Genomic DNA, 20,272 nt, shown 5'->3' with positions numbered 1-20,272 from the left:
ATCTTTTGATAGCTGGACACCATCAGCTTTCTTCACCACATTTGCTTATGCACCAATTTTTCTTCAGCAATCGTGTTGGGAAGGTGAGTATCATGGAATGCCAGTTTAATAGAACAAATAGTTCTTGCATTGAGGGAGTACTTGAGTGGAGGCCCAATGTCCATCTGCTACCTTAATACTAAACCTATAAATATATGCACATAGATATCTTTCCTATCATCATATATAAATATATTTACATATGTACATGCCTGTATTTAGACCTCTATAAATGCCCTTTCCCTCCTAGTTCTTTCCTCTATTTCCTTTTAATTTCCTCTTGTCCTACTATCATGCTCAGCTTTCATTTGTGTTACAGTAATTCCTCTCGGTTACATTGCCCTTGATCATGCCCTACCAGGCCTCGTGCACCCTCCTTGCCACTGATTTTGGGTTACTTGTTGTTCCATTGTCCCTGGGTTGGTTAACACCATTTCCTTTCCCCCACCGCCCCCTAGAACCATTGGTCCCGTTGTTTTCTCCTCCAGATTGTTTACCTAACCTATCTTATCTAGATATACCTCAGAGATAATAATATGCACAAAAAACAAGACAGAGCAAAATAAAGCAACAAACACAAAACAATGACAACAACAAAAAAAACCAATGACAAAAAAAAAAAAAGAAAATCCTGTAAATATTTCAATGTCTGTTTGTTGACCTTTAGGAGTGTTTTCTGGTTGAGTCTGATGGGGTTCCATGACCTGGCTTCAAAATCTATTTTTGGTATTCCCTCGGGGCTTCCTTGCTTTGCTCCCCTTGCTGTTGTGTTGCACACCCTTAGTGTTGTGCCTTGGTGTGATGGGGTCAGATTGGGCAAATTCCCACAGTGTCTCCAGTGTTGTCCCCTGTAGGGCTATGGGTCAGTGAGGGATGTCATGTCTCATAGTGGGGCTGGCCATATGGTCCTTTCTGTACATTGGCTGTTCTGAGCAGGGATATCATCCTCAAGGCTTGGTGGGCCAGGATGTGCTCCACTCTCTCTTCCTCCCCCTTCATTTGCTCCCCTGTGCTCTGATCAGACATGTCCCTCTCCCTGAACTGTAGCTTCAGTGCTGTCCTTAAGTAAATTCTTCTGGGAGGAAGGGTGACTGTCCATGTAGTTGGGATTAGGGTCGGTCCCCTCAGACCACTCGAGGCTTTTTTTTTAAAGAGCATAATGCTCAAGGCAGAATTTCCTTACTACATAAGCTAAACTATTACTTAATTTTAAGAAGATTGGGGGAGATATTTTTGGCTTAAGGTTTAAAAATTTTCTCAGGACAGTAGTGTCAGGGGTTCATCTAGCCTCCTTGGCTGCAGAAAATTTGCGTTTTATGAGAACTTGAAATTTGTTCTGCTCGTCCTCCCTTTTGACCAGCATTCTCCTATAGAATCTTTGATAAACATGTTCAGTAAGTGAAGATAAGACACCTGTGTACGCTGAAAGAATTTGCCAAGAGAGTAATAAGAGAGCCTACAGACTAGAAAAACATCTTTAGCAAATGACACATGAGACAAAGGTCTTCTTATTAAAATCTACAATACTCTACTAGCCTATAATAAGAAAGGGAAAAAAAAGACCATTGAGGAGGTGGGCATAGGACCTGAACTTTCACAAGGCAGAAATCTGAATGGCCAAGTGTGATAAAAATGTTTCCGATCATTAGCCAAAAAGGAAATGAAAATTAAAACAACTGAGATACTACCTAACACTCTCAAAGATAACCCAATTCAAAAAATCAGAAAGTAACTGTCGGAGGGGCTGTGGTGAGATAGGAACTGTCGTCCACTGCTGGGGAAGCTGTAGGTATGTGCAGCCGTTATGGAAATCGATTTGGCGATACCTAAAACAGATAGAATCGAGCTACCATCTGACCCAGCAATCCCCCTCATGGGCATGTACCCAGAAGAGGCAAGAAACAAACCACGGCCAGATATCTGTGCCCCAATGTTTTAAAAATGATCATGGCAACGTATGTACAAACGTGCTTGACACTGTTTATGTATGGATTGTTATAAGAGCTGTAAGAGCCCCCAGTAAAATGATGTATAAAAAAATCAGTACCATAGAAGAAAAATGTTCAGTAACAGTAGCCAGGCACTATCTATTTCTTCTGATCTCATGGCAAAAGAGGCATGGAGACAATTAGCCGTATTTCCTCCTCCGATTCCTGACTCTCCTTCTTCCTCGGTTGTTTCAGGTCACTAGAGACCAATTATACCTTGGATGTGGGCTTGAAGGATTTGAAGACCTCAAGCCCTAGACAACAAACTGAGAAGTATAGAAGAAGCACTAAAGGTGCCATTCGGCCAATTAACTGGATGTCCTATGAAAACATAACCAAGAAACTAAACCCACGCGGGTTCCTGTTGTACATAAACAGGCTCAGCAGCTACTCCTTTGTTATTGTTGTAAATATATATCCCAGAAAACTCATTTCAGCTACAAATTGTATAATTGCACACTACACTGTAGAACAACAGCTTTTGGAATGGAAATCCATTTGGTCATAAAAAAATAGATCATGTGGATTTTCAGGGAACCTGGCTAAAAAGCTTAAGAGATTCTCTAGGAAGAGGACTTGTGTCAGGGGTGGGAAAGGGCCAAAAAGGGAAGAGGAGCTTTGGGCAGAGCTGGTGGGGGAGGGGAGGAGGCAGGGGAGGCCAGTGGGCTTGACTGGTGGTCATGGGGCACTGCCTGCCTGCATCACCTCCTAACATGGTTTCAGTGGAAATGAGCTCCCAGGGTGAATTGCTCTCAGATGGGGGACTCTAAGTCAAAGATTACCCATAGCATTTCATTTACTAGTAGTTGCTAATGAGGTGAATATTTATATGTTCCTGGGATGGGAACCAGTGACGAGAGACTCAACCATCTCTTCCTTGGTTGTCCTTGTTGGGTTCTTTGAGTCCATGTTGACTCATAGCAGCCTCATGTGACCAGAGTGGAACTGCAGCCACACAGCTATGATTTTCACACTGTCGTTTTACAGCAAGGAAGCCTGGTGGCACAGCGGGTGATGTGTTGGGCTGCTCACTTCAGTGGTTTGAACCTACCAGCAGCTCTACAGGAAAAAGAGGAGGCAGTCTGCTTCCATAGAAATCCCTGGGAGCAGTTCCATTCTGTCCTATAGGGTTGGCGATGAGTTAGAACCAACTGCACAACAGTGGGCTTGGGTTTTTGGTTTCATCTGTACAGGAGGCGTGCTAGGCCCAGGTGGTTAAGCACTCAGTTGCCAATCGAAAGGTTGGCTGTTTGAAGGCACCAGTTGCTATGTGGAAGCAAAGTGTGGAGAAAATATGGGATAAAAATCTGACAGTCTGCTTCTGTAAGATTTACAGCCTTGGAAACCTTATGGGGCAGTTCGGCCTTACCCATCAAGGTCGCTATGAGTCAGAATTCACTCAAAGACAATGGGTTTGGTTTTGGAAGCTTTATGGGAGCGGATTGCTAGGTCTTTTACTTCCAGAGACACAAAGTGGCTTTGAACCACTAACCTTTTGGTCAGGTCAGTAGGGGAGCACTTACCCATTGTGCCACCATCAAATCTGTGCTTAGCTGGGTATGTCAGCCAGAGACACAGCGATGATCACCCAGACTACCTATGTAGGAATTGAATTTCTGACATTTTTACAATTTCTAGCCACTTTTTTGCTTTAAAAATAAAACATCAAATATACTCTTGATAATGGAGTTAAAAATCCAAGTAAAGAAATTATAGCTATTCCCCTTGCTATTATCTGCCATCCCTTCCCCACCACCAGAAGGCACAGTTGCAAATGTTGGGGGTCCTCACCCTGCTCCCTGCTCACCAGCTAGGTGTTAGCCCATCCCTGCTCCTCTGGCTCTATAGAATCCATAGTGCCTCGGGAAAGCCTATGAGGCAGAAACTTCTGGAGTGATATGTAAGTACATGAATGGCAGTAAAAGATGAGAACAAATCCCAGGGGCTCCAGGCTCCGGCTCTTTCATTCTAGAATCTATTAAGCAATTGCTGTATAATTGAATCAGTTTCACAGAGACTCCGCCTGTCAGAGTAAACTGTGCTCTGTAAGGTTTCCTGCTCCGTAGCTCTTTCTGCAGTGCAAGGTCTCAGGGCTGTTCTTGGGATGCACCCAATGGTGGGATTCAAATCCTTTCACAACAGGCTTGCTGCTTATTGACCATTTTATGTATAAAAAGAGATGTAATGAAAGGTAGCTTATTATTTTAAACAATTAATACTTAATTATGAACAATAAAAGACACACAAAACTAGATTATATTCTAAGAAAGATTTAAAATATTAATGAAAATATATTTTAAAATAGCCGACAAAACCAATAAAACTGTTATTGATGATATTTCCATATTGCTTCTCGATTGGCGTCCTCATTTTCAATATTCTTCGTTTTATCTGAGCATCGTCGGCTTTTTGACTTCTCCTTAACCATCTTTCACTGTAGGAGTAGGATCCCATTCCTTTACAGGTAGGTCAATAAACAAAAGCCATTGTGCTTAATATATTACAAACAGACTACTTCTGAATGTATTGTGCTCATTTGTGAACAAATCCTTTTTCGCTTCTGTGGAACTTATAGCAACTGATCTGATAACATTTTTAGCTCTTTGAGCCCTTTCAGGAATTGCACGATCACTCGTAAAATCTCACGGGAATTTAGGGTGTCACACAGAGCTTAAATGGATGATAGCGGGTCACCTCTGGTTGTATGACACTTCCCCCTTTACATTTGCTTACTGAAATATCAGACGCAAAAATGTAGGATTTCAACAAAAGTATAATGAATTTTATGAAATTAGTAAATAAACATTACAAGCAGCATAGTTCGGTTTAATTTTTATATATAAATAATATTTTTATTGACATATCTTACTCATTCCAATATATCCTTTCCCTTCCCATACAGTTTGGTTGTTCAATCCCATCAGGTGGGGTTATACAATCATCAATGCTATCAAGTCCCCACTCCCCTTCCCCCACCCTCCTCTTGCTTTCTGTACTCTCAGAGGACCATTAGTCCTGTCACTGTCTCTGAGGGGCCACTGACTATTCCCCTGTACCTGTCTTGACCATCATGTACCAAGCAATCTTAAATATACAAATGAACATATGCAAATCTAACATGATTAATGAGGTATATCACATAAAGACCTTAATAGTAAGGGGAGGAAGTCTTAGAGAACTACAGGAGAGTTATGTGGTTCATAAGTGCCATACTGCAGCCTGGATTTATCCTGTGTTCTGTGTGGCCTTTCTGAGTGTGGCCCGTCCAATTGTTTTGCTGGTGGACTTTGGGTCTCCCCTACATCCACTCCCCGTCACATCAATTTGATTGTTTGTTTTTGAACTTCTGATACCTCCTCCTGTCGACACCTCATGATCACATAACCTGGTGTGCTTCTTCCATGTGGGCTTTGTTGCTTCCCTGCTAGATGACTACTTGTTTAACTACAAACCTTTAAGACCTCAGATGCTATATTGTTTAATATCTGGGCACCATCAGCTTTCTACACCACATTTGCTTATGCACCCATTTTCTCTTCAGCAATCATGTCAGGAAGGTGGATGTCATACAATGCCACATTATTAGAACACACCATTCTTTTCTTTTTACTTTATGCATATTTAATGAAATGTTAATCTGCTTTTTAAATATCATTTTATTGGGGGCTCACACAACTATTATCACAACTGTTATCACATAGAACAAACCATTCTTGTACTGAGGTAAGATTTAAGTAGAGGCTCAAAGTCTATCTACGTCCTTGTTGTATTTACATATATATAAACAAATATACATATATTCATATATATTTATATATGTATATATTTTCCCCTCCTACCCCACTATTATGTTTGCCTGTCACTCATCTCTCAGTAATTCCTCTCAGATACAATTACACTGATCAAAGCCGACCAGAAAAGCTACACTTGCCTGGGGGTCTTTTTAGAACACTGACTATTCCCCTGCACCTGTCATTGTTGACTCCCTGCTCAGCTTCCCCATCTTCCCCTCCCCTCCCCTGGCCCCCAGGAACCATCGGTGGGACCACTGTCTCCTTCAAACTCCCCATCCTGCATATCTTGTGTAGATAAACACCAATAACAATAATAATAATATAGTAATAAAATTAAAGATTTTTAAGCATACAGTCACCAGTCTAACACGGATCATGACACAGAGCAGCATTCATGTCTGAAAGCAAGCATCCTATCAGTCCACTGCTGCTATTTTCACAGGCAGGGCGACTTTCCTGGCCTGTTTCTCAGCAATGCAATTTGTAATTTTCTTAAAACGTCTTCCTAAGAAGTGTCTGTGATTGTCTCATGTCCTTTGGGATAAAGGCAAAACTACCAAGCTTAGCCCTTTGAAACCCAAAAGGACCCAGCACCATGAACCCCTGAGCTGGCCTCTGTGCCTTGAACTGAACTCATGCAGCAGATGCCCTCCCAAGTGACCGTTTTAATTGCACCTTTGTTTTCCGGTTTTGATTTTCCCTCTTTTTGTTTTTTGTTTGGAAGGCACCTGAACAAGACTAAACATACTACTGAGAGAGCATGCCTGCAGCCATCCACCCATCACAGAGACACAGTCAACTGTATAAACCCACGCGTGTATACTGTAAGTCCAGTAGCAATACTCTTTACTTAGCCTCATCTGCAATGTAGATGAACGAAACAAAGTGAATATGGCAAAATGTTAACAGTTGGTGAACTAGTGATGGGTTTGAAGGTCATGTTATTAATTTACTTCTGTCTCCAAAAACATATGTGGGGAATCCTAACCCCTGACCATGTGGCTATAACAGTGTCAGGGGGGCGTTTTCGGTTACTTATAATGCTTTCTCAGTGTGTGAGAGGCGCCCTGGTAGCAGAGTGGGTGACTCGTGGGGCTACAAACTTCAAAATCAGTAGTTTGAAACCACTCATCTCTCTGAGGGAGAAAGAGAAGGTTTTCTACTGTCAGAAAGGCTAGAGTCTCAGAAATCCACTATAGGGTCTCTGAGTTAGAACTGACTCAGGCAGTGAGCAGCTCAGAGGATGAAGAGTTGTAGTGGTGTAGTGGATTGTGCACTGGGCTGCTAACTGCAAGGTCAGTAGTTTGAGACTGCCAGCTGCTCTGTGGGAGAAAGATGGGACTTTTAAGTGATCAGTGTATGGTGTGTTTTTGACCGATCACTTTTGAGCTATAAAGAGAACAGATTAGGCACAGAGCAAGCTCGCAGATATAGGGGCAGATAGATTACAGGGCGCATGAAGATCACCCAGAAACCAGATAGCAGAAGCCAAAAAAGAAACAGAACCTTCCCCAAGAGCTAAGAGAGAAAGAAAGAAATTCTTCTCTTAGAGCTGGTGCCTTGAATTCGGATTTTGAGCCCCACTATGAGAACATAAGTCTGTTTGTTGAAGTCGCCCACATGTGGTATTTCCATCATGCCAGAACTGAGATGGAATTAAAGGGTACGTTGTTGCTGTTAGCAGCCTCTGAGTCAGCCCCACCCTCAGCCCCCCACCTCCTACTCATAGTGACCCGTATACAGCACAACTGAAAGCTGCCTGGTCTACTCCATCCCCAGGATCAGTTACAGATTGGATCCCCAGGGTTTAGCTGGCTAATTTTCATTAGCTGGAAGTAGATAGACTAGTTCATCTTAGTGTGGAAGCTCCATTGAAACTTCTTCACATCCAAGATAGCAAGCAAGCCACTGACCTCCACTGAGAAAGGTGGTGGCTGCACTGGGCAGGGAACCAAATCCAGGTGTCCCTCATAGAAGGTGAGACTTTTGTCACGGAACTACTATTACCCCCACACAAAGAGGCTAAAGGAATATATTTGCATATTCACAGATACATAATAAGTCTTGCAGATTTTCTCTGTATTTGAAAAAGGGCTGAGGTTAGTGTGAGGATTTTTAAGACATGTAAGCGTTGTTTTTGTTTTTAAATAATATTGCACATGCATGCTGCTTTCCTAGAAGCCCCACAGTAAACGGGATGAGTTCTAAGCAAACAAGGGAGTAAAGGGGGGGGAAAAGCAACCACAGGATCCAGAAAACAGAAAATGTACTGCCAGGAGAGGAATGAAGGGGCATCCCGGGATGATCACTCTGTAGCCAATGTGGATAGTAATCAGTCCAGTCTGGAGCAAGCGGACCAAGGGCAAAAGTACTATTTCCAAGAAATGTAGACCTTATAGATTGGACATTTGATTTGTTGTGTAGTTCAGACAGAGAATTTGGGGATGAGTAAATGAATAGGGTCACAGAAAATAGGACAATCCAAGCTAAGCTTTCAATCTCAACACCTGGTAACAAGCAATTGAACAAGAAAGGAAATAGAAATGGTCTGGCTCAGTTATGAACAAGATTTTCATGGACATGTGAATCTCAAAATTAATACATAATGGAATCATGTTGTAGGAGTCTGATGGTGCAGTGGTTATGCATTGTGCTGCAGTGTGCAAAGTCAGCTGTTCAAAACCACCAATCATTCCACGGGGGAAAGTCCAAGTTTTCGACTCCCATGAAGAGTTACAATCTCAGAAACTCACAAGGGCAGTTCTACCCTGCCCTATAGGGTTGCTATGAGTCAGCATGGACTCAATGGAAATGCGTGTGGTTTGTGGCAAATCTTCTTGGGAATGAGAGGAAGAGAGGGTGTGTGAGCGAAGGGCACAAAAGGGATGATTCCTCACCTTCCACAGTTCAAAGTCAATGTTGCTGTTGTTAGGTGCCATCAAGTCAGTTCTGACCCATCGGGACTTTATGCACAACAGAATGAAATACTACCCGGTCCAAAGCCATCTTCATAATTGTTCCTATGCTTGCGTCTACTGTTGCAGCCACAATGTCAATTCATCTCCTTGAGGACTGTCCTCTCCTTCACAGCCCATCTACTTTAACAAACGTGATGCCCTTCTCCAGGGACTGGTTTCTCCTGACAACATGTCACCATCCTTCTTCTAAGGAGCACTCTGGTCCTACTTCTTCAAAGACAGATAAGTCTGTCCTTTTAATTTGTGCTTTCAATGTCCTTCTCCAGAACCACAATTCAAAAACATCGATTCTTTGTTTTCTTTATTCATATGAGGCGATTAAAAATACCATGGCCAATATCAGGCTCAACTTAGTCCTTAAAGTAACATGCTTGCTTTTCAATACTCTAAAGAAGTTTTGTGCAGCAGATTTACTGAATGTAACTCTTTTTTTTTTTAATCTCTATACTGCTACTTCTATAACAATTGGTTTTGGATCCAAGCAAGACAAAATCCTTGACAACTTCAATCTTTTCTTCATTTATCATGATATTACCTAATGGTCCAGTTGTGAGGCTTTTAATCTTGTTCACATTAAGTCATAGTCCATACTGAAGGCTGCAGTCCTTGATCTTCATCAGCTTCAAGTCCTCCTCACTTTCAGCCAGCAAGGTCGTGTCATCTGAATATCACAGATTGTTAATAAGCCTTCTTCCAATCCTGATGCCCAATTTGTCTTCATATAATTGGACTTCTCTGATGATTTGTTCAGCATACAGTATGATGAGAGGATACCACCCTGATGCATTCCTTTGTTCTGTTCTCACAATAGCTCTTGATCCAAGTGCTAGTTCTGAATGAGAAAAATGAAGGGTTTTAGAATTCCCATTCTTCTCAAGGTTATCCACAGTTTATTCTGATGCACACAGTCAAATGCCTTGGCATAGTTACTAAAGTATTCTCTGCTTTCAGCCAAGACCCACTGGACATCAACAATTATATTCTTTGTTGCTCCTCCTCCTCTGAATCCAGCCTGAGCTCCTGGAAGCTGTCAATGTGTTCCTGCAACTATTGTTGGATGATCTTCAGCAAAATTTTACTTGCATGTGATATCAGTGACATTGTTCTAGATCTAGAATTTGATCATTCTGTTGGGTCACCTTTCTTTAGAATGGATACTTGGTCAGCTGGCCAAGTATCCCTCTTCCAAATTTCCTGGCATAAAAAAGTAAGTGCTTCTAGTGCTTCATCAGTTTGTTGAAACATTTCCATTGGTATTCCATCAATTCCTAGAGTTTTGTTTTTGGCTAATGCTTTCAAGTGCAGTTTGAATTTCTTCCTTCAGTGCCATTGATTCTTGCTCATATGCTACTTCCTGGAGTGGTGGAATGTCGACTAGTACATTTTGGTTCAGTGACTCTGTGTATTCTTTCCATTTTCTTTTGATACTTCCTGCATCATTCAGTCCTTTTCCCATAGAATCTTTCAATATTACAACTTGAAGCTTGATTTTTCTTTCTCTTTTCAGTTTAAGAGAGTGTTCTTCTCTTTTGGTTTTTTAATTCTAGGTCTTTGCACATTTTATTATAACATAATAGAAGTCAACAGATAACGTATAAAATGGAAAAATCTAGAAAAAGCAATGGAAACCTACTCTCTGGAAATATAGTGATAAACTTGAGAAAAATGCTTCTAAGAGTTGAAAATGGTTGTTATTTGTAGTCAAGAGAGTTTCCCTGTGACAGTCCAGATTTGTCCTTGTTAGTCCAGCATAATTTTTCTACCCTTTTCCCTTTCACTATTAAAATTCTGCAAATTTGGATGAAGCTTAGATGTTTTATTTGACTTTTTAAGTCATATACATGTAATACCTAGAGAAAAGTAAAAGAAAAAGATAGGAATCTTTGTACCCTAAATAAGTAATCTTGTTTCATCAAGCTCAGACAAAAGCTTGGGTTTTCTTCTTCCCTAAAATTAGTTCTTCATTTTAAATTAAATGCAAACAATCTATTGGTTTTGGAACACTTTTGGGGGGGGGGCTTGAATTTTTTTATTTAAAGATCATTTCTTGCAGGCTCTTGCAGCTTTATAACTATCTAGGCATCAATTCCTATCGAGTGGATGTGCATGTAAGTTGCCAGGTTTTATTTTACAAAAGACCATTGGCTTTCATTGGGGGTCTAGGCAAAAGGGGTACTCCCCCCTACCCTAAGTAGTTGATTCCCACTGGGTGCACTGAGGACTGGGTCAATCATCCTGTTTCCTGTTCCCTTGGTGCCCCTGCACAGCTCTGGGCAGGCAGGGTCGGGACAGGCTGTGAGGGGTCACAGGGACATTCACTTGGGCAGGACATCCGAAGACTCGGACACCAGCTTCCTGTCCCGGGTCTCGATCTTCTTCACCACCACGGCCTTGGTGGAGCTGGCTCGGGAGAAGGAGCTGGAGCCTCCGCCTGGACTGAGGCTGGACTGCAGGGAGCTCAAGCCATAGGTGAGGCCAGGGCTCGTGAGGCCCCCGTAGCTCGAGGTCAGCCCACCGGAGTAGCCACTGGTGGTCTTCGTGTGGATGCTCATGTTCTGCATCCCGGACTCCAGCCGGCTCTCCTTGCCCTCCAGCAGCTTGCGGTAGGTGGCGATCTCGATGTCCAGGGCCAGCTTGACGTTCATCAGCTCCTGGTACTCACGCAGCTGCTGTGTTATGTCCTGCTTGGCCTGAAGCAAGGCGGCCTCCAGTTCGGCCAGCTTGCTGTTGTAGTCCTTGATGGCCATCTCCCCACGCTGCTCCGCGTCCACGATGGCGGCCTCCAGGGACGCTCTCTGGCCTTTGAGCCCTTCAATCTCAGCCTGGATCCGGTTGATGTTCCGGTTCATCTCTGAGATCTCCGTCTTGGTCCGACGAAGATCATCCCCATGCTTCCCAGCCTGGGCCTGCAGCTCCTCATACTTGATCGGGTACATGCTCTCGGCCTCGGCCCGGCTGCGGTTGTCGATCTCCTCGTACTGGGCCTTGACCTCGGCGATGATGCCGTCCATGTCCAGGGAGCGGCTTTTGTCCATGGACAGCACCACAGACGTGTCCGAGATCTGGGCCTGCAGCTCACGGAGCTCCTCTTCGTGCAGCTGCCTGAGGAAGTTCATCTCATCCGTCAGCCCTTCCAGGCAGGACTCCAGCTCCACCTTGTTCATGTATGCTTCATCAACATCCTTCTTGATGAGGACAAATTCATTCTCCATCTCTGTTCGTTTGTTGATCTCGTCTTCGTACTTATTCTTGAAGTCCTCCACCAGCCCCTGCATGCTGCCCAGCTCTGCCTCCAACTTCTGCTTCTCCTGGCCCAGCATCTCCAGCTGCCGCCTGAGGTTGTTGATGTAGCTCTCGAACATGTTGTCCGTGTTGCTACGAGATGTTTTCTGCTGTTGCAGAAGGCTCCACTTGGTCTCCAGCATCTTGTTCTGCTGCTCCAGGAACCGCACCTTGTCCATGAAGGAGGCAAACTTGTTGTTGAGGGTCTTGATCTGCTCCTTCTCCTGGGTGCGCACGGCCTGCATGTTGTGGAACACTTTTTAAAACATTTTATTAGGGACTCATACAACTCTTATCACAATCCATACATACACCAATTGTGTAAAGCACACTGTACATTCTTTGCCCTCATCATTTTCAAAGCATTTGCTCTCCACTTAAGCCCTTGGCATCAGGTCCTCTTTTTACCCACCTCCCTCCCCGCTCCTCCTTCCCTGATGAGCCCTTGATAATTTATAAATTATTATTTTGTCATATCTTGCACTGTTCGACGTCTCCCTTCACCCCCTTTTCTGTTGTCCATCCCCCAGGGAGGAGGTCACATGTAGATCCTTGTAATTGGTTCCCTCTTCCCAACCCACTCACCCTCTACTCTCCCAGTATCGCCCCTCACACCCCTGGTCCTGAAGGTATCATCCACCCTGGATTCCCTGTGCCTCCAGCTCCTATCTGCACCAGTGTACAACCTCTGCTCTATCCAGACTTGCAAGGTAGAATTCGGATCATGGTAGTGGGAGTGGGGAGGTGGGGGAGGAAGCATTTAGGAACTGGAGGAAAGCTGTATTCTTCATCGGTGCTACATTGCACCCTGACTGACTCATCTCCTCTCCTAGACCCCTCTGCAGGGGGATTTCCAGTGGCCGACAAATGGGTTTTGGGTCTTCACTCTGCACTTCCCCCTTCATTCACTATGGTAAGATTTTTTCTTTTCTGATGATGCCTTATACCTGATCCCTTCAACACCTCATGATCGCACAGGCTGGTGTGTTTCTTCTATGTGGGCTTTGTTGCTTCTGAGCTAGATGGCTGCTTGTTTACCTTCAAGCCTTTAAGGCCCCAGGCGCTATATCTTTTGATTGCTGGGCACCATCAGCTTTCTTCACTACATTTGCTTGTTCACCTGCTTTCGCTTCAGCAGTTGTGTCAGGAGGGTGAGCATCATAGAATCCCAATTTAATAGAAGGAACACTTTTTATCATGGCTATCTCAGCTAATTCTTACAACAGCTTGATGGGGTAAGCATTCTATCCCATGCTATCAGTGATAAAAAACGAGATTCAGCGACGTCTTGTGATGCCCTAACAAGGTTGTAGAGCTAGTAGATGTGGTCCATATTTGGACCAGCCCCCCTAATTATAGTTCCATGGTCTTAACCACAATAGCAAATGATAATACATTTAAGCCATCCCAATAGAAACTGTGATGCAAAGCCAAAACTCCAGGTTAATAGCTTAACAGTTTGAAATACAAGTGATGAGAAATGTTGAATAATTCAAACATTCTGTTGTCAGTCCGGTTCTGGAACAGAAATTTTAATTAGTCTGTCTAGCTTGGGTCACATAGAAACTGCAATAACTCTTGAAGGAGGACAGCTCACACTTCCCACCTTTGCTATCAGGAAGTGAAGGCAGAGAGAGAGGGGGAGGTTCCCAGGACCCTACTTTTGAGAACGCCACGCCCACAGGGAGGCACCATCAGGCTTTGACATGACTGATAGGCAAAACTCCACTCTTAGAGTTGCAATACTGGGAGGTTGGAGGGAGGGTTGGGTGGAAAGGGTGAACGATTACAAGGATCTACATGTGACCTCCTTCCTGGGGGATGGACAATAGAAAAGTGGGAGAAGGGAGACGTCGGACAGTGCAAGATATGACAAAATAATAATTTATAAATTATCAAGGGTTCATGAGGGAGAGGGGAGCCAGGAGAGAGGGGGGAAAATGAGGAGCTGATGCCAGGGGTTTAAGTGGAGAGCAAATGTTTTTAGAATGATGAGGGCAATGAATGTACAGATTTGCTTTACACAATTGTGTATGTATGGATTGTGATAAGAGTTGTATGAGCCCCTAAAAAATTATTTAAAAAACTCAACCCTTAATACTTTTATATATGTTCAAGTTGACATTAAATTATGTAACTACTATATTTAGTTTTTTTTAAAGTATACATTTTAAAATTGCACAAGTAATGCATGATTACGCCAGAAAAAATAAAACAGATAGAGTCATACGAAAAAAAGTAAATTATATAAATCCCTAAATCCCAACCTAGAGATGAATAGGGTCAATGCTTTAGTTTTTATCTCTTTTCACCAAATATAGAAGAAAATATCATGCAAAAGTGTCAGTAAACTGCTTTTTCCACCAAAAAAACTACATGTGCTTGATGTCTAGTGCTTCTATGACCCATAACTGTATGTCTACATGTTTGTTTTTTAATACCGGCATAACAGTCCATCATTGGAATTTCTGGTTTTGACCAGTCCTCCGTTGTTAGAGATCTGGGATCTGTCCTTTCCTTCCTTCCTTCCTTCCTTCCTTTCTTCCTTCCTTCCTTCCTTCCTTCCTTCCTTCCTTCCTTCCTTCCTTCCTTCTTTCCTTCCTCCACTCATGTTTTTGTTATAAACTTTATATCAATAACCAAATTCCATACAAACATCTTTGTGCACGTGCCCAGTGATTTCCTAAGGAGAAACTCCCAGAAGTGAAATTAAATGCCAAAGTGCATGCATGGAGGGAGGTTTCTAACTCTCCTGACAGGTGGTGCACTCCCTCCAGTAGATGATGTGGGTGCTCTCAGCCCCCAATCCAGCCAAACTTGTGTGCCCTCTTATCAGCGCTTCCATCTTTCCACTGAGTTATGCCATATAAGGAACAAGGCAAGGATGTTGAGATGGGAAGTTGTTGAAACAATTTTAAAGAGTGTTTTTTAATTACTTCTTTCTGATCTTTCCAACTCTCAATATTTTTGCAATTTGGAACTCAGCCTGGCTCCTTCTATTATCAGTTGACAATGTGTGCTCCCCATCCCACCCTTCCCAATCTCCTGCTGTTTTACATTATTTGAATTTGGGTAAGTCTCTCCCCATTATTGAGTACATTCCTTTGAGGAGAGGGACATCATCTTGTATATGAAGGTCGGGACAACAGTCTCACGCAGTAACAGCATCACCATGACATGCCCAAAGATTCTGAAATTTTCAAGCCAAGCTTGCTAGAATGAACTGCTTTAATACAGTCTCCCACATTGATCTGCCAGCCATGGAAACAAAGCCACATCAAAGCTAGTAAAAATAGAGGTGCAAGCCAGCTAAAGGGAAGTGTCAATGAAGTCCACCTGGAAAAAGCACATCAGCCTGTGTGAGCCAAAGATAACAATAAAATCCAAACATGAGGAGAAAAGTGTCAGAGCTTAAATTGTGAACATCCAATTTGTAGAGGACTGTGGAGGACAGAGAGAGTCCAAAATTCATCAGCAGAGTATCTAGTCAGATGAAGAATCTCTGGTAGGTGCCCTTAGCCACAGGTGGGGTACTCGAACAGCTTTACTATCAGACACAGGTTATTGTAAACTGGATGATGGTGCATCGGACCATGGTATAATATGATACTTGGTCAGTTGACCTCCCTCTTTTATTTGTTTTGTTTGTTTGTTTTTGTTTCTTTTTTTACATTTTATTAGGGGCTCATACAACTCTTATCACAATCCACACATATACATACATCAATTGTATAAAGCACATCCGTACATTCTTTGCCCTAATCATTTTCAAAGCATTTGCTCTCCACTTAAGCCCTTTGCATCAGGTCCTCTTCTTTTTTCCCTTCCCTCCCCACTCCCCCCTTCCTCATGAGTCCTTAATAATTTATAGATTGTTATTTTGTCATATCTTGCCTTATCTGGAGTCTCCCTTCCCCCCCTTCTCTGCCATCCATCTCCCAGGGAGGAGGTTACATGTGGATCCTTGTAATCGTTTCCCCCTTTACAACCCACTCACCCTCTACTCTCCCAGTATCGCCCCTCACACCCCTGGTCCTGAAGGTATCATCCACCCTGGATTCCCTGTGCCTCCAGCTCCCATATGCACCAGTGTACAACCTCTGGCCTATCCAGTCCTGCAAGGTAGAATTCGGATCATGGTAGTTGGGAGAAGGAAGCATCCAGGATCTGGGGGAAAGCTGTGTTCTTCATCGGTACTACATTGCACCCTGACTGATCCATCTCCTCACCTAAACCTCTCTGTGAAGGGATCTCCAGTGGCCGACAAATGGGCTTTGGGTCTCCACTCTGCACTTTCCCCTTCATTCACTATGGTATATATATATATATATATATATATATATATATATATATATTTGCATGATGCCTTATACCTGGTCCCTTTGGTACCTCGTGATTGACAGGCTGGTGTGCTTCTTCCATGTGGGCTTTGTTGCTTCTGAGCTAGATGGCCACTTGTTCACCTTTAAGCCTTTAAGACCCCAGGCAATATCTCTTTTGATAGCCGGGCACTATCAGCTTTCTTCGCCACATTTGCTTATGCACCCGTTTGTCTTCAGCAACCGTATCATGGAGGTGTGCAGCCAATTATATGATTTTTTGTTCTTTGATGCTGATAACTGATCCCTTCGGGACCTCGTGATCACACAGGCTGCTGTGTTCTTCCATGTGAGCTTTGTTGCTTCTGAGCTAGATGGCTGCTTGTTTATCTTCAATCCTTTAAGACCCCAGACACTATCTCTTTTGATAGCCAGGCACCATCAGTTTTCTTCACCACATTTACTTGTTCACCCGCTTTGGCTTCAGCGGTTGTGTCAGGAGGGTGAGCATCATAGAGTGCCAATTTAATAAAAGAAAGTATTCATGCATTGAGGGAGTGCTTGAGTAGAGGCCCAAGGTCCTCCTGCCACCTTAATACTAAACCTATAAATATAGACACATAGATTTATTTCCCCATCCTCCTATATATATTTGCATGTACATGTCTTTGTCTAGACCTCCATAAATGCCCCTTGACTCCCAGCTCTTTCCTCCATCTCCCTTGACTTTCCTCCTGTCCTATTACCATGCTCCGTCCCCACCTGAGCTACAGCTATACCTCTTCTCTATGCAACCTTACCCTTGATCATTCCCCACCAGGCCTGCCACTCCCCCCTCTCTACCATTTTGGGTCCCATGTTGTTCCCTTGTCCCTGTGTTTGTTAACACCACTTCCTTACCCTCCTACCCCCTCCACCCCAAGTCCCCCCGGAACTGTCGGTCCCATTGTTTTTCCTCCAGATAGTTCATCCAGCCTGTCTTATTTAGACAGACCTGTGGAGACACTAACATGCACGAAAACAAGACAGAGGAAAACAAAGCAACAGTATACAACCAGACAACAAAGCAACAACAACAAACCACTGACAACAAAACAAAACACTTCACAAAAGAAAAGCTTGTAGTTAGTTCAAGGATCGTTTGTTGACCCTTAGGAGTGTTTTCCAGTCCAGTCTGTTGGGGCACCACGCCCTGGCCCCAAAGTCCACTTTCAGCATTCCCTGGGGACCTTGCCATTCCATTCCCTTGCTGCTCCGCTGCACTCCCCCACACTTTGCCTCGGTGTGGTGGGATCAGGTCAAGTGCAATTCGCACATTGTTTCACTTTCCTCTTGACCCAAATTGAATTTGTTCTAGACGCAAATATTTCTCACTTGTTCCAGAACAGGAATTTCTTCTCTGACTTTTAAAATATTGTTGGTGGCCTTTTCTTCTTTACTCTTTATTTTTACCTTTATATTATTATTTTCTTCTTTCTGTTTTGTTTTTTATTGTTTCTGTTAGGTTTCCAGTTTATGAAGCACAGAAAGAGTGGATGTCTTTGCACAGTAACTGATGCAACAGTTTGTTGGGGGTGGTGGTGGGGTGTGTGAGAGGAATTGGGGAGCAAGCAGTGAATTCAGGAGGGGTTAGGGGTGGCAGGGCTAACTGTGATGATGCAGATACAACTCTTTTAAACGTGATTTAGCTGAGCCTGATCAGGTGTATTCAGCACTCCCAGCGGTGCCTCCTCCCCAAGACTCCTTGCACCTCTTCAGCTCAAAGCAAGGGCTAACCTGACTTCAGCTCTCCCGAGATGACCAAGCAGCCAGACTATGACTTGGAGACAATTGAGAACAAAGCAGAACCCACAGGAGCCATGCTTCCCAGTGACCTCTCAGTCTGCAAGGCTTCAGGAAGGCCCTGGTTCTGGTCATGCAGGTGGAAGAGTAGGCCAGCAAAGAAACCAGCAAGAAATAGCCCCAGTGATGACTGCAAATAAACTTGAAATAATGGAAGGTCCCACAAATTTTTTGAAGTCCCCTTGTGTATCTGTCACACAACTTTGGCCTGTTCAATTATTTACAGCTTAAGCCTTATTGACAGCAATTTCACGAATCTGTTTGCAAGCTCACATTCCATGATCCATGTAGCTTTTTCATCACCCCTATCCTCCACCCCCGCTTTCTGTAGACTGACCCTAGCAACCACTAATAAACTCTGATATCTATAAAAAAGTGATTTAGCTATGGAAGTGTATGATGTGTGACTATTATATAAGAAAACTACTAAAAAAGAAAATAAAGGCCAATGGTTACCATAGGTGAAGGAGGAAGAGTTTTTGCTAACGGGTTATTGAGTTTCTGTTAATGGTGGTGGAATAATTTGGAAAAGAATATCAATAATGGTTATACAACACAAAGAGTATAATCTATGGTCCTGAATTATACATGTAGGAGTTGTTGAACTGGAGAATGTTTTGTTGTGCATCTTTTTCCACAATCTAAAAAATAATTACACAAATAATGAATACAAGAAAGAAGAAACAGTTCTAAAATTGATTGTGGTAATGACTGTACAACTTTTCTGGATATGATTGAACTATTGAATTATATGATATGTGGATGAAGTGCCAACACAACTGTTAAAAACAAAAAACAGAGGTGCAGAGGCCAACAATTGGTGGTGGGCACATTCCTACACCTTGGCCTGTGAATCTTCCTCCCCCTCCCCTGGGTCTCCTCGGTCCTACTCCACTAACTTTGCTTTATTTTAAAGCCACCTCCTATGGCCCATTGTTTATTGCCTGTTCTTCATCTGCTCCATTTGAGGATTGCAGTGCTACGACTTTCACCCATCCTTTAGGTGAACCCATCATTTAGCTTTGTCAAATGTCTAATGTTTCTCTTGTCACTCTTGGTTTTTCCTTGTTGTTCAAAGAGCCTAGTAGAAGCCAACTTTGCTCAACTTATATAGCCCCGACTTCCTCTTCTGTCCTGCCTGGCACAGAGACTGACATAAGGATTTGTTGACCTTAAGCTAAGTAAATACAGACTCAGTGCTGCATGCTTGCCCGTCTTGCTCATTTTATATAGGTTCATTCCTTTTGCGGGCTGTCAGCACTCAGGGTGGATGACAAGAGAAATACACAGAACTTTGCACCAGACACGTAAATTATACTCAGTCACCTTTGGCCTGAGGACTCGGTGCTTCGATACCAGGGTTTTAACACCCTGGGACTGATGGTAGTTCCTGGAGTTTGTGCAGAACAAGGGAATGAATACTGCATTATTTAAAATCAGGAAAGGTGTGCTTCCAGGTTGTGTCTGCTCACCATACTTATTCCATCTGCGTGCTGAGCTAATCATCAGAGAAGCTGGATTACACGAAGAAGAATGTGGCATCAGGATTGGAGGAAGGCTTATTAACAACCTGTGATATGCAGATGACACCACCTGGGAAACTTGCTGACGAAGATCAAGGATTGCAGCCTTCCATATGGATTATGACTTAATATAAAATATTATCACAACTTTTAATATAAAAATATTACCACAACTTTTAATATATAATATATCACAAATATTATCACAACCAATAGGTAACATCATGGGAAAAGGAAAAAAGATTTAAATTATCAAGGATTTCAAATTGTTTGGATCCAGAATCAATGCTTACGGAAGCAGCAGTAAAGAGATCATAGGACACATTGCATTGGCTAAATCTACTGCACAAGATCTCTGAAGTGTTGAAATGCAAGGATGTTACTTGAAGGACTGGGGTCATCTGACCTAAGTCATGAGATTTTTCCAATGGCCTCTTTTGCATGTGAAAGTTGGGCACTGAATAAGGAAGACGGAAGAAGATTTGAGGTATTTGAATTATGCTCCAG

The 20,272-nt window shown here is 43.0% G+C and overlaps 1 protein-coding gene across 1 annotated transcript; it reads right to left on the bottom strand.

Moving 5' to 3' along the window:
• Positions 1-11,114: 11,114 nt before the first annotated feature.
• On the bottom strand, positions 11,115-12,326 carry LOC142460741 (keratin, type II cytoskeletal 8). Its single transcript, XM_075562536.1, has one exon. The coding sequence runs from the start codon at positions 12,324-12,326 to the stop codon at positions 11,115-11,117; it is 1,212 nt and encodes a 403-aa protein (XP_075418651.1).
• Positions 12,327-20,272: the final 7,946 nt, after the last annotated feature.

The sequence above is a fragment of the Tenrec ecaudatus genome, chromosome 11 (assembly GCF_050624435.1).
Source record: "Tenrec ecaudatus isolate mTenEca1 chromosome 11, mTenEca1.hap1, whole genome shotgun sequence".
Lineage (NCBI taxonomy): Eukaryota > Metazoa > Chordata > Mammalia > Afrosoricida > Tenrecidae > Tenrec > Tenrec ecaudatus.
Note: the sequence above shows the minus strand (reverse complement) of the source record. Positions and strands in the feature narration are given on the sequence as shown.

Bases quoted from the DNA above. Each gene is read 5' to 3' on its own strand.
- LOC142460741 (XM_075562536.1), bottom strand. From the start codon at position 12,326: ATGCAGGCCGTGCGCACCCAGGAGAAGGAGCAGATCAAGACCCTCAAC.